The 14,916-nt window shown below is 44.3% G+C and overlaps 1 protein-coding gene across 9 annotated transcripts in view; it reads right to left on the bottom strand.

Moving 5' to 3' along the window:
• Positions 1 to 14,916, bottom strand: part of ARHGAP10 (Rho GTPase activating protein 10) — a 326,786-nt gene that overhangs the window by 296,482 nt on the left and 15,388 nt on the right. For 3 of the 9 annotated variants that reach the window (XM_077846298.1, XM_077846300.1, XM_077846302.1), the window contains exon 1: positions 14,291 to 14,510. The exons of 2 other annotated variants lie outside the window; for them this stretch is intronic. In XM_077846298.1, coding sequence (XP_077702424.1) covers positions 14,291 to 14,444 — 154 coding nt within the window. In that variant the 5' untranslated portion in view covers positions 14,445 to 14,510. Of the gene's footprint in view, positions 1 to 14,290; positions 14,515 to 14,916 lie in introns of those variants that run through there. 4 more of the 9 variants (XM_077846297.1, XM_077846299.1, XR_013350990.1 and 1 more) reach the window with 3 other exon arrangements.

Here is a 14,916-nt window from a genome sequence, read left to right as displayed (position 1 = left end):
TTATGACAATCAAACATGTCTCCAAGGGGGTCAAATTAATCCATTTGAGAATGAGTCCTCTAAGGCAAAGGAGTCACTGTTCTCTGGAATTCCCAGAGCAATAAGGAAGATGCAAGCTTTAAGCTGTCACTACCATGCAAGAGTGCCAATCAGGGTCAAGCTGAGGGGAAAGGACCCAAGATACAGTAACCTGATGACATTGTTGGAACCCTTGGATTCAGGTGTACCTAAAGCAAGCCCAACTCCTCGGACTCCACTCATGTGAGCCAAGAAACCTTTTTTTTGCTTCCACTAGTTTCAGTTGGGTATCTCTTGCTTGCAACTGAAGAAAACAAATGAGGATATCCAGCATGTTTTATGTCAAAAATTTGAGCTGTCAAGAGAGAAAAAGGGTTCGTGGGGCACATGGGTGGCTCAGTCAGTTAAGCATCTGACTTCAGCTCAGGTCATGATCTCAGGGTCCTCTGACAGAGTCCCAAGTTGGGCTCTACTCAGTGGGGAGTCTGGTTGTCCTTCTCCCTCTCCCCTCAGCTCATGTGCACACACACACTCTCTCTCTCAAATAAATAAAATGTTAAAAAAGAAAAAAGAAAAAGGATTCAGATTAATTCTGAACTCTATCCTAAGCTTTCCACAAAAAGAGTCCACGCACTCTAGTTCTAGGGACACAAGCAATGAATTTCTCCACTGAAGTCCTAGAGTCCTTCCTTTTGAAGAGCCTGAAAGCTTCCGTACCCACCATCTAAGTGCTTGGTATGTCTACAGTCAGTGCACCCAGGGCTAAAGGAAAGAGGGTTGCCGCCTTCACTCTATCTGGAGAGTTACAGTCATCATAAAGATTTCTTTCTTCTAGAAATCAGTACTTAAATTTATTAGAACCTAAGTAATTAGCAAAAAAGATAAAGAAAATATCTTTTTAGATCGCTGATAACTACTACATTTTAAACTCTTACAGGTTCTATTCCTCCTCCTCTCTTGGACAAAAAGGCAAAAATCTACTGTCCTAGAGTCTCTTCCCAGACGTTACCAGAGGTATTTTCTGCTCTGTAGGCATCCAAAGAGAACCAGCATAATTCCACAGAGATAAAACAGAAAAACCAGCAACATCACTTGTGAAAAAGAAAAAGGTTCTTTCATTTAACACTTTAAAAAAAAAAAAGTTTAAAGACTCTTTGAATAAATATTCAACTTTAAGTGCCAGCAGAATAAACTCTGGAATTGTGTCAATGTCTTAATGACTGGTTATCCAGATATTTTATTCCTACCTTTTCTCCCCACCCACTTCCTATTACCTATTCCCAGTTTAACATCCAGATTCCATCCACCACCACCCCCATTTCAAACAAGCTCTGAAATGGAAGTCTTACAAGTCCTGTATTATTTATTAACCAGAAAAAGAATGTGGTGGGGGAGAAATTAAAACACAATTAATTACTAAAAACTATCTTGCCATCTACCTCACAGAGAAAATAAATCTACTGGTAATTTCCTCAAAGTTCTGACTCAAACCAACAAATTGATCTGAGTGTGCACCCATCTGTTGCATCCCTTCTAGTATTGAAGTAGATGAAGGTGTCGCCCCCCCCTTCACCTGGACTCTGAATCCCATCTCCTATACTCAGAAGTACTTTGTACTCTGGAATATTCCCGGAATCTTCAGTCTCCTTCTCTCTGTTAGAGATCATCATCAACATGTTCAAATCTCACCCATTAACCAATAGTACCGGAGAGCTATCTATATCACAGGCTCATTTATTTCCCTTATACCCTCCCTTGCAACCCTCTGCAGTCAGGGCCTCATCCCTGTTGTACCATAAACTAATTTCCCAGCTTTTACCAGTTTTTCTCTGTCTTCTTTCTCCCCCACACCTCCAGTATAACATACAGTGTCATATTAGTTCAGGAGTACAATATAGTGACTCACCACTTCCACACATTACTGCCTTTCAAGGACAAATGTACTCTCCATCCCCATCACCTATTTCCCCCTTCCCCCCACCATCAACCTCCCCTCTAGTGACCATCAATTTGTTCCCTATTATTAAGAGTCCTTTTGTTTGACCAATGACTGCCTTAATGCAATGTCACCTGTACTGCTGGTACTGGTGCTCTTTGTAACATGAACTTGTCTCCTCCCTCTTATTTTCTCCTTGACATGTGTAACCCTCACCAGATCTTCCATCTCCTCCCTCCCTTTGCCCCCACCTCCAATTCCCATGGTTACTTCAAATCTCCTTCTCAAACTCTTCTTCTACCCACCCTTTAAAAGTTGTCTTCCTCAGGATTTGCTCAGCCTCCCTGCCTTCTCCCTTTACATTCCTCCTCCTGGCAGATTTGCTACTCAGTTACATGGTGTCATTCCCTATATATATGCTGTGTCTCCAGAATCTTTACCTCTAGCATTATTCTGTGTTCCTGACATACAGACTTATAAAAGAAGCAAACTACTGAATGTGTCCCCTAGGTAGCTCAGAAGCACCTCAGCCTCAACATACCTACTCCCAAAACATGTCCTCTCTCCCACAAAACCTGTGCCTCTAGCTGGGATACCTCGGTGAAAAGCACCCAACTGCCCAGGGCAAGAACTGAGGAATCATCCCGGATACCTCTTTCCTCAACCCCCAAACCCCATCATCCACCACAGTTTCTGTCTCCAGACTCCTCCTCAAGCATCCTCCTCTTCTGCTGCCAAAGTCTCTGGCCAGATGAGTGACCTCCCAGCCTCCAGGTCCCCCTTGCACAAATTTATTCGCACAACAACTGCCCGAGAAACTGCCCTAAAAATGTAATTCCGATGATACCAGTCCCCTGCTAGAAATGTTTCCATCACTTCCTACTGTGCTTCAGATGAAGTCTGAAGTCCTGACCCTGCTTCACCAGGCCCTTCCCCACCCCACACCTGTTCACTCTTCAACCCCACTGTTCTCACTCTGCGAGAGCTCCTGCCTCACTCCCAGCCCACCAGAGCTGTTCCTCCAGCCATGTAGCATACACTTTCTCTGACCTCCATTCCTCTTGTGTGCAATTGCCCATGCTTGGAGAATCCTTCTTCCCCACCCTCAGCGTGGAAGCTCCTCCCAGCCTTCCCTGTGGCCTCAGCTTAGAAGTCACTATTTCTTGAATTCTTCATTGACTCCCTGGTTAATCCTGCTACCTAGGGCCATAGCATCCCAATCTTACTCAACAAAGTGAATGACAACATTTCATTAATCTTCCATCTCCCTCACTAGAACTCTGACTTCTGCACAGAAACAGAGTCTCTGTTCACTGTTAAACCTCTAGCAACTTGCCCACAATAGGCAGAGTTTCATGACTTGGGATAACACTTTGTCTTCACTGTCATATATGGGGTTATGATAGTGATGACTGTAAACAGATTTTTAATTTTTTCTATGCTTAGCAAAAAAAAGTGACATTCAAGGGTCACTATGAGTCAGTTTTCTAAGTGCTTTGGAAATGATTCACTCGTTTAATTCCAGCAACATTTAAGGAGACAAAACCACTATCCACATTCTACAGGAGACAAAATCACGGAACAGAGGAATTAAACAAGTTGCCCAAGTTCACATAGTGAATCTGACATGAGGGCAACCTGGGTGGCTCAGCGGTTTAGCACCACCTTCAGCCCAGGGCCTGATCCTGGAGACCCCGGATCAAGTCCCATGTCGGGCTCCCTGCATGGAGCCTGCTTCTCCCTCTGCCTGCGTCTCTGCCTCTTTCTCTCTCTGTGTGTCTCTCCTGAATAAATAAATAAAATGTTTTTTAAAAAAGTAAATCTGACATCAAAGACCATGCTCTTCAATATTTTTGCTGTGCTGCCTTTGACCTGCATTTCACAAAACAAAAACAAAACTACCTGCCACAGTGACAGAAGTACTATCTGCAAGATTCTGCAATAAAAGCAAGTTCATGTCAATGACACTCAACTCCCTTGTACTTCTTTGGCTTTGTCCCCGAAACTTTCAAGCAAAGACCTTCAGTAATACACTGGACTTCAACATGCTATTACAGCTGGTTTCTTCTCTCTAATAAATGCAAGGCCTATATTCAGCCCTATGCTTCCAAATACTGTTAGCCTGAAAGAGAAAACAACATGTATTCATAGAATATTTCTACTCTCTCTACTGGTAAAGCCACAACTGTGTCCAACTTCAACCAAAGGAAGTCAGAATGGTGCTCTTTTGATGATAGTAATGATGAACATACCTACCAGGGGCCAGGCATAGTTCTGAGATCCTTTACTATATAAGATTACGATTAAACAAAACCATCCCATTAGATACAGTTCTTATTATCTCCATTTTACTAATAAACAGAAAGTGAGACACGGAAGGTTTAAGTAATTTGCCCAAAATCTCATTTGCCCAAAGCTTAGCAGTCTACACTGCTAATAAGTAGGAGACCCAACTTTATAGTCAGAGATTTAAAAAAAAAAAAATTCACCTTTTTAGAGAGTATTAAACATCCTGTACTCAGACCTGAAGTGACATTACTCTGGCCAAATTTATTTCCTCCAGCCACACACCTCACCCCATGGCTCGCTACCAGATAGTGATAGAACAACGCATACCTTGACATTCAATGGCAGACAGTGCCCACGGGGGAGCAAGTCAACAAGGAAGGAGAAATCACACTCACCATTGAAATATTAAGTGGCACAGGATTAACATCTTCCTCAGGAAGCACAGGGAGGAAATTCTAGTTCAACCAGGGAGGCAGGCCTCCAGCAGCAGCCACAAGGGTGTGATATTTGTGGAGCTTGGGTCTAAAGATACCTACCCTTAGAATGTAAAGTGTCAGGGGTTTTTCAGTGTGTGTGTGTGTTTGTTTAAAAGAGAAGGATGTCAAGGCTTCCTAATTACAAAGGCATCCCCTTGGCAAGTCTATAAATTATGTTCCTATATTAGGATAATCAAATAAAGCAGGCTGTGGTTCCTGTTTGCTTTGGGGCCTATCACAAAATACCAACCAGTCCCTGCCTAAAAGTCATGTTCATCTGACCTAACTAGATTGACAGCTACCAGAGTTCTTAATGCATGCTGTGTTTATGAATAAAAGTATCATTTTTTTCTCTAGATACTAGCATCGGAAGTCTAAATTCAATGAAGTGATAAGGCTTTAAATCCTGTGATTCAGACCAGTGACTGAAACTTAAACTAGTTTGCTCTGATTATCCACAATGAGCTGATAATTTATCAAAAAGAAATTTTACTGGGGCACTTGAGTGGCTCAGTGGTTGAGAGTCTGTCTTTGGACCAGGTCATGATCCTGGGGTCCTGGGATCGTGTCCCACATCAGGCTCCTTGAAGGCAACCTGGAGGAGCCTGCTTCTCCCTTTGCGAATGTCTCTGCCTCTCTGTCTCTCATGACTAAATAAACTCTTTAAAAAAAAAATTTTTTTTTACTAAAGAACTTCAAAACTCATGGGTACATTATTTACAGATTATTGTCAAAGCTACTGTTCTAAAGTTTATAAAATTAATTACAATAAGGCTTTCATGCTGCAAAAATTCTCTAGGGAATTGTTTGGCAATCAAAAGAATAAATGAATGTATGATACATCATAGAACATCTTATGTTTTTATAGAACATCTACAACATCAATTAAAGTCTTTTTAAACACCACTTGTGGGAAAAAAGAGGTTGAACTAAATGAAATGGAGCCACTACATGTATCCATATGGATAAATTTCATGAATTGGAAATTGAGGGAAAAAAAGAAGTTGCACATATAGTATGAGAACCATTATATAAGGACTAAAAACATGCTATTATCTAGGAATGTGTACAGATATATTAAAATGTCTAGAAATAATAAACACCAGACTTGAGGTAGTTGCTACTGCTTGGGGAGAAGAAGAAGTTGCTACCGGGGAGAGGCAGACAGCAAGCTTTTTTCTAAAGTGAGATGCAAATACAGAAATATTTATTATGAGATTCTTTATATATAGACATACACACACACACACACAGTATAGTTTTAATGAGTTAACAGGGTTATTGCCATATGCTTCTCCACTAACATTTATAACCACTTATATCTTAATGAAAGAAGATGTTACTTGAAAGACGATTTATATGCAATGTGCTTTCAGTGAGTTAAGGACACAGTTATTCCTATATGCTTCTACACATATGTTTACCAAAACTTGCATCTTAATGAAACAAGATGTTAGCTGAAGGACACAATATACACCTGTAGTTATTATGAGATTCTCTGTATCATTTATATTTCTAAACTATCTCATAATTTTGGTAAGCAAAAAGCCTAATGCCAAAATAGGAGAACAAAATGAAAAATTATTCTACTAATGGGTGGGACAAGGAATAGGAAGCAAAGGAAGGATGGGGAGATGGAGATTAAAAGACAGACACTAAGGGGAAGGAAATGATAATGTTTTAAGTAGAGATCTGAATCTAATTGATTTCAAGTCAACCAATCTCTGAATGTCTATACTTATACAAACTAGCAGCCAGTTGTATTTACAATAATCATCCTGGAGGACCTTACATTTTAAATCTTGGTCATTGTGCTGAGCTAATAAAAACAGTCTCCCAACTAGATCATGAAGTGTACACACATCCCAAATAACCAAGATTTATCAGAATAATTTCCCTTAACACAAGACCGCAGTTACACCCCTGTATGGAGACAGCTAATGATTGCGGTTAAGGATTTCAGAGTCAGACTAAAGTGGGTTCACATTCCAGCTCCTCCACTGACAAATTGTGTGATTTGGGCAAGCTTTCACACTGTACCTATTCAATGCCCCATGCAGTCAGCAATCACTTAGAGCATGATTTATTGTAACCTAGCAGACTACCCACCATTTTTACATCCTTCATCTTGCTTCTCTTATGACCCCAAAAACAAAATAAGGTGATAAACAGCTACTGGAGTCACAGACTCAAAATAGCTTCTTTGGGAATTTGTCAAGGGAACTCTTGAGGACTCTTTCATAGAGAGGAGGATTACCTACCAGCTCTTAGATACAGCCCTCTTAGAGATGTCTCTGGCTGCCTTTTCTCATTGTGAATTTCCCAGAGCAGACACAAGCATCACCCATTTAGTTAGGGTTTCCTGCAGATTATACACTAATATTAGTATCCTCTAAAAATATCACTATAGGGATGTCTGGGTGGCTCAGCGGTTGAGCATCTGCCTTTGGCTCAGGGCGTGATCCCGGAGTCCTGGGATCGAGTCTTGCATGGGGTTCCCCATGAGGAGCCTGCTTCTCCCACTGCCTGTGTCTCTGCCTCTCTGTGCGTGTCTCTCAGGAATACAAAATCTTTAAAAAATAAAATAAATAAATAAAAGTATCACTATAATTTTTAAGTATCTGAAGGCTCCAGTCACTGATGTTATCTCAGTACCCTGAACACAGCTCTCTCACCTGCAACCCCTCCTTATTGGTCCTCTAGACAGAGGCCTGCTGTGGACTGCTTGAGCCCCAGCTGCAGGGAGCTTGCTAGATTTACAGCAGCCTTATTTTCACCTTCTACTTCATTTTCAAGTCTTTGTGAACCAGCAATAAATTCTGGAGAATATTTTCCCAAGACGCCATATAGCTTTGATTCATCAACTTACTTTCAAGATTTTCAAGATTTTTCAGCATCCTGTACTACATTCAAACTTTGGAAGCCTTCCCAGATTGTCAAATTTGTCTCTCTTCTTGGTCACTGCTATTCTTAAGGGTAATAAGCACCAAAAGATTACGTATTAGTCACTGAGCCAGAGCAGCCATTTTTCAGACAAGAAAAGGACCCTGATATTAAAACATGTGCCTGCAATTTAGGTAATACATCATAAGTGTTAATACTTCACAACTGAATGCTTATTCTAAACGTTTTACAAGTATTAACTCATTTAATCCAACTAGCAACCCTACCCATGGATAGTATTATAATCTCCATTGTATAGATGACAACACAGAGAAAAGCTAAGCAACTTGACCAGGGGTCCAATGAGTGGTTGAGCTAGAATATGGACCCAGACAGACCAGTACCCTCAACCTGTGCTCTTAATCTTCTACACTGTACTGTATCATCAACTACTTTAAAAATTAACACAAATGGGATGCCTGGATGGCTCAGCGGTTTGGCGCCTGCCTTTGGCCTGGGGCGTGATCCTGGAGTCCCGGGATCGAGTCCCACGTCGGGCTCCCTGCATGGAGCCTACTTCTACCTCTGCCTGTGTCTCTGCCTCTCTTCTCTCTCTCTCTCTCTCTCTCTCTCTCTCTCTCTATCTCTCTCATGACTAAAGAAATAAAATCTTAAAAAAAATTAAAACACAAAAATATCCTCCTGTCGTCTTCTCTTCCAAAAGTCAACAAAGCTCCCTAGACCCCACCAAATAAATTAAGTAGAAAGGAAGTGGTCAAAGGGCCCCAACTGATGGAGGACAGGGAAAAGGCAATGTGTCAGCAAGAAACGGAGAATACCGGATGACTGACTCATAAAACATTCTAAATGAACATGGTTGGCCAGTGGAGAGCTCTAAACAGAAACTATTCTATATGGAGTCAAGGACCACCTGCAGTTAGTAAAGCACTTCAAGGTTTTAAAACCTGTCTGGGTCTATACCCTCGCTCCAGTCTGATAGTAGTTATTTTTACAGCAAGTCTACATTCACACTGGAGACCAGCCCACTGCAGTAAAACCCCAAAGTGAGAGTTTAAGACTTATCCCAGGCAAAAAAAAAAAAAAAAAAAAAAGACTTATCCCAGGCTATGCCCTGAATTGTTGGTGGTCCATGGTGATTCCTTTGGGACAAAAAAATACATATGAGTGTTCCTTCCATTCAGGGAAAAAATTATATTTTTTTAATTTATCAACTTTTTAAGTAACATTTTATTTCTATACCTCCCTAAATTCTACTCAATAACAGCATCAGGGATCCTTGGGTGGTGCAGCGGTTTAGCGCCTGCCTTTGGCCCAGGGTGCGATCCTGGAGACCCGGGATCAAATCCCACGTCAGGCTCCCGGTGCATGGAGCCTGCTTCTCCCTCTGTCTATGTCTCTGCATCTCTCTCTCTCTCTCTCTCTCTCTCTCTCTGTGACTATAATAAATAAATAAATAAATAAATAAATAAATAAATAAATAAATAAATAAAATAATAGCATCAGTATGAAATTTACAATTACACTATTCCATCAACACAGGGGTGTGAAATGGCAGAAAACACAACCCAAACTGGCTTAGGTTATTTACCAATTTACCCAGAGCTGGGCTTTTGGCATAGAACAATCTGTGGCTCCCACAACGATACTAGAAACCCAGATACAGTCCCCTCTCTGCTCCACAGTCCTTATCCACTCAACGGTCTCAAGATGGTGGCTGCAGCTCCAGGCAGTATAATCAAATATCACAGAAGAGTAAAACATTCATTCATTCATTCATTCATTCATTTGAAAGAGCACGAGTGGGAGGGACCATGGGAGAGGGAGAGAGAATCCAAAGCAGGCTCTGGGCTAAGCACGGAGTCCAACTTGAGGCTCGATTCCACAACCCAAAGATAATGACCTGAGCTGAAACCAAGAGTCGGACACTCAACTGACTACACCCTTTTTGAGTCTCCTCAAACAAAAGGAAATCTTTTCCAAAGTCTCCAGCAGTGTTCCTATCATGTCTCACAGGCCAGAACTGAGATACATCCTAATTTTTGAACCAGTTCTCAGAAAACAAGTTTACCAGAACTGAGTTCAAGTTCTGGGACTCTTGACCCTGACTTCATGTTTTTTCTAACTGTCCAAGTAATTCTAAAGGTCAGCCAGGCTTGAAAAACCAAGTTAAACTAATCAGAAATAGGGAATCCCTGGGTGGCTCAGCAGTTCAGTGCCTGCCTTCGGCCCAGGGCGTGATCCTGGAGACCCGGGATCGAGTCCCGCGTCGGGCTCCCGACATGGAGCCTGCTTCTCCCTCTGCCTGTGTCTCTGCGCCTCTCTCTCTCTCTCTGTCTATCATGAATAAATAAATAAATAAAAATAAACTAATCAGAATTACTCCCTAATCACCTGTCCCGAATCTCCTGGGAAAAAGTATAGACACTTGAACAAAATTTGGAGAGTCAGAGAAAAATAAAGTTAGCTCAGCAAACAGTAGAGTCCATACACTGTACCTGTATGTTTGCAAAAACACTTTCACCCCATTTTATTCAATCCCCAGACTGGGCTTTTGGCAACAGCCCATTTTACAAATGAGGAAACTGAGGCTCAAGTTTACAATGTGAAATTCTTTTAAGTCTTCCAGACTTCCGTATATTTCAATGCAATTGGAATTTGGGGAATTTCCCCAAAAGGAATTCTCACATGAACCATTTCTCTGAAACATTAAATAAAGCAAGCAAAAAGGAACATTTATGTTGTCCTGAAGAAAACAAAGCAAAAATCAAGGAAATATTAAAGGAAAAAGCAAAGCAAATATTAAAATAGCAAGACCTAAAAAAAAAAAGTACTAATTCCAAGACTTGGAAGACTCCAATTCTAGTCCTGGCTGCCACTAACATCCTTCTTCAGGTCCGTGATAAGAGCAGGCTCTCTTATGAGGGGCTATCCAGCTTAACACACACCAAGAAAGCTAGACAATCTAAGCTTACTAAAGAGCATTATGTAACTGTGTAAGTGCTTAGTAACTTTAAGAATAATTTGTTTAAAAAAATTTTTTTTCTTCTAAAACAGAACAAATTCTCTCAAGATTGCCTAATGTAAAATTTGTGAGAAAAGCATATATGGCTTATTTCTGTTTCTGGCAAATATGCTAAACATTTCTATGAATCATAAGCTTCTGAAACTATACAGACAGCACATGAAAGGCTCACAAAAGGAGAGACTGTATTAAAAGAGGACACTGGTTATTCTAGGAAAAGAAAGACATGAAAAAGAAAAAGGACGAAAAAATCCATTTAAACAAAGACTCCATTGAATTGAGTGAATGATCTCCAAATGTACCACATAAGTCAATGATCCCAGGCTTCTCTCTGGAGCTCCCGCCTACCCCCACTGCTCTGTCCAAATCCACCCTACACACAGATGTCAAATCCTGTCTCAAAACTAACTCTTTCCCATTATGTCAGCCTTCTGCTGACAAACCCTCACTGATTCTCCACAGGATAAAGTCCACATTCCTAACCTCGCTTTTATGACCCTCCATAATCTGAAACTGACCTCTCCCTTCATCCCATTCCTAACTAGTCTCCTCATGGTTCTCAGACACTGTGGTGTTCTGGTTTCTTCTCAGCTGTTTTCAATCTGACAAGTTCTACAAGGTTCTATTCCTTACTTAAAACAACAATTTCCAGAACTTCCAGTCACATGTTCTCATTCTAACCTACGACAAACTCATTTCTGGTAAAGTTAAAATACTTGCTTGTCACTAATTTTTTTTCTATTTTATTTTTTTTAAGATTTTATTTATTTATTCATGAGAGACACAGAGAGGGAATCACTAAATTTTTTAACTTTTACTTATTTTTTTTTTTAATTTATGTATTTGAAAGAGAGAGAGAGCGAGTGAATGCACACACATGCAGGGATTGGGGAGGAGAGGGAGAGAATCCCCAGGAAACTCTGCACTGAGAGCAGAGCCCAACTCTGGGCTAGATCCCAGGATCCTGAGACCATGACCTGAGTCAAAACCAAGAGTCAGTCACTTAACTGACTGAGCCACCCAGGGGCCCCTTAACCTTTTAATATGCATGTGTCTGTGTATCCTTCGTTTCTTCAAGAATTTAGCACAATGTGTTTCTTCAAACACATTCCCTAGATTGGATCACATTCAACTACAGGACAATAAAATCAGGAGAAGGACCCCTGCCTTATTACCTCTTTGTATCTCAATCCCAATATTTAATGAGTCATAGATGCTAAACATTTCTGATTGCTGCATCACTGAACTTAGCAATAAGCCTTTAAGTCCCACAGAGCTGCCTCCAACTTCTTTAAATATTTATGAATATTCAAAGCATAAGACATCAAAACTACGTAAGTCCAACAAGTATGTAGTACATGCAAGAGGGCATCTTACAGGGCAATTAAAAACAGAACTCACTTAAACTCACAATTCTGAAAGTGCACCAAGTGCCATTTTTGCACAATGAAGTGTCAAACATCTGAAAATATAAGCAGTCTGACCTAGTTGATTGCTAGTCTTTCTGCAGCTCCTCCCCCCACCTCACGTCCTTCTCTGACTTCTTAACTCGCAGATGTCATATAGAAAGGCTCAACTGGTTGGGCGAACAACTGACCTACACTGCAATTTCCAAACACGGCAGGATCGTTCCAGTGCCTCTAAGAAGTAAGACAAGAGAAATTTAACACAAAAGAATTAAGTGACCTACCCAACTGTAGTGTGGATGGGCCCTAACAGGAAGGGCAAATTAAATGCAGGCGCCCTGACTTAAGTTAGGTGCTCATAGTCTTTTGATAGGAACTAGAGCTAAAAACTTCAAGGGGCAAGCTGGGCAAACACAGGGTCTCCTTAACTTTCCTAAAGCATGTAAGCTAAAGTGTTTTTGCTGCCTTGTGGGAAAGACGTTAAGTTCATCAAACATAGTAAGTAAAAAGATACTTTCTGCTTGGTCTCTTAATCATGATCATAAATTATGTTTCTTATGGTAAAGGACAAGAATCAAAAGGAATAAGACAACAGTTCACAAATTCAAGAAAGTCTGCATTCTGGAGAGGAAAGCTGACAGCTGGCCCCCCAGATGTACCAGCTGCTGCTGGGACACCAGGCATGTGTCCTGTTGGCAGAAGAGCTAACATGCAGTCACATAAATAGCTTTCTACCAGTGGCCAAACTAGCTTTGCCATCTGCCTCTCCCCATACCAAAGCCTCCCTCCTCATCATCCTAGCTCCAGAGGGAGCTGCTACAATCAGTGAGAGAGGAGGTACACTCCCTCAGCCAGTGACACTGGTTAATACCAAGCCGCAGAAGGAAGGAGTCCTCTCCCTCAAGTTCTCTCTCTCTTACACACACACACACACACACACACACATTCTCTCTCCCGCCTTCTCCTCACTTCTGCCTACATATGTGGATAATCCCTCCCTAATTCCCACGCAACACACATACCTAATGTCAAGGCACTGGACAGCCGTCAACCAAATGAGCCCATTAGTCCCAGATCCCAAAGTGATTCCCAATCCTCATCTTGCAACACCAACAAGATCACAGAACCAAAAGGAACCTCGGACATCCCCCAGAGAAGTTGAGTGACTTGCTTCCAAAATTGCAGGGGATGGCTCACGAAATTCTCCCCTCTAAAACTTATTTCAACTCATTCATTAAATGAATATTTATTGTTCCAGGCACTGTGCTGGGTTCCTAAGACGGTTTGTTCAGTATGTTTTACTCTCCCTCAATGCAAAATGGTGGTAGTGGGGGAGAGTGACGGGGGTATTTTTTCCCAGAGGTGGTGTCTACAGACAAGTGTACAAGGGACTAACTCCCAAAGCTGGGAATTACTGAATTGAGAAAGTCAAGAAAAGATAAAAACGCTAACAACACAGACTCGAGAGGCTGGAGACTGCCCTGTCCCCTGCCTGCTGTGTTCTTGAGAAGAAAACAGGACACTCACAGGGGCCCTCTGAGGGGCGGTGGGGCCACAGGTGCGCTGGGCAGCGCGGCCCCTCGCGGGAGCTACGGCCTCCCGTACCCAACCGCATCCCCGACTCGGTGGTTCGGCCCGTATTTTAGCCCTTGCCTCCCCGAGACCCTCCTCGGACGCAGAAAGGTCTAGACAGACCTCTTTCTGCGGCGGCCACTTCCAACGGGGAGGAAGGCGCCGAGCCTGCCCGGGTGGCATTCCCCAGGTGCAGGCCACGCCGGCTCCGGCCAGAAGGCAGGCGGCTGCCCGGGCTGCCAAGCCCCAGTCTCTGAACCCTCCGCAGCCGGGCGGGAAAGCAGCACAGCGCCGGGGGGACCCTCGGCTCTGGTACCGGGAAGGGCCCGGGACGGCGGTATCCGAAATCACCAGCAAGTGACACGGTAAGGGTGCAGCCGAAGGGACTTCTGACTAACTCAGCACCCAGCAGGTTTTCAAAGAATGCCCAGGAAAGTCCTCGGGAGAGCTCCCAAGGGGGCGGGGGGCGGGGAACCCGGGAAACAGCTCTAGGGCGCAATCCGCCGTGAGCGGGCGGGTCGCGCAGGGGGCCCCGCCGGGGCTGGGGGGGGGCCGGGCTCCGGTCCTGCCTCCCCGGCTCCGCGGGCGGCTGACCCGGCCACGCGCCCGCCCGTGTCCCTCGCGGCCTCGCCGCGCCGCAGGCTGCCCGCGCCGGGTCCTCGCTTACTTTTGGTCGCGGCGATGAGGTTCTTCCCGTCCTTGATGAGCTCTTTTATGAACTTGTTGGTCCTCTCCAGCTCCGCTTCGTGGGCGCGGATCCTCTCCCTGAACCACGGGCTGTCGAGGTAGCAGTCGCTGAACTCCAGAGGCTGCAGCCCCATGACGGCCGCGCTCCGCCGCCGCCCCCGCCGCGCGCCACAGCCGGAGCCGGGCTCCGCGGCCGCGGGCAGGTGCGGGGCGCGCGCAGGGAGACCCGGGGAGGCGCGCGGCGCGGACGTGTCCGAGGGAGCCCGAGCGAGCGTGCACGGCGGCGCCCCGATCCCGGCAGCCCCCGCCGCTCCCCTCCGCTCCCCGCCGCTCCCCGGCGCCCGCGGCCCCGCCCCGCCCCGCCCCCGCGCCGCAGACCCTCCCGGAGGCGCGAGCCGCCCCGCCCCGCCCCGCCCCGCCCGCGCCGCGGCCCCCGCTCGCCCCCCCGCACCCCGCCTTCCTTCTCCCTCCCTCCCTCCCTCCCTCCCTTCTCTCCCCCGGGCGCAGATGCCCCTCCTCTTCCTTTCGCGCCAGACTCGGGCTAGAACTCCGTCCCGCGGCTCTCCCCACCCCCGGGGTGCGCGCCCCCCTGCTCCCCTCCTGGGG

Source organism: Canis aureus, chromosome 13, assembly GCF_053574225.1.
Source record: "Canis aureus isolate CA01 chromosome 13, VMU_Caureus_v.1.0, whole genome shotgun sequence".
Lineage (NCBI taxonomy): Eukaryota > Metazoa > Chordata > Mammalia > Carnivora > Canidae > Canis > Canis aureus.
This window is presented reverse-complemented; position numbering and strand designations above follow the sequence as displayed.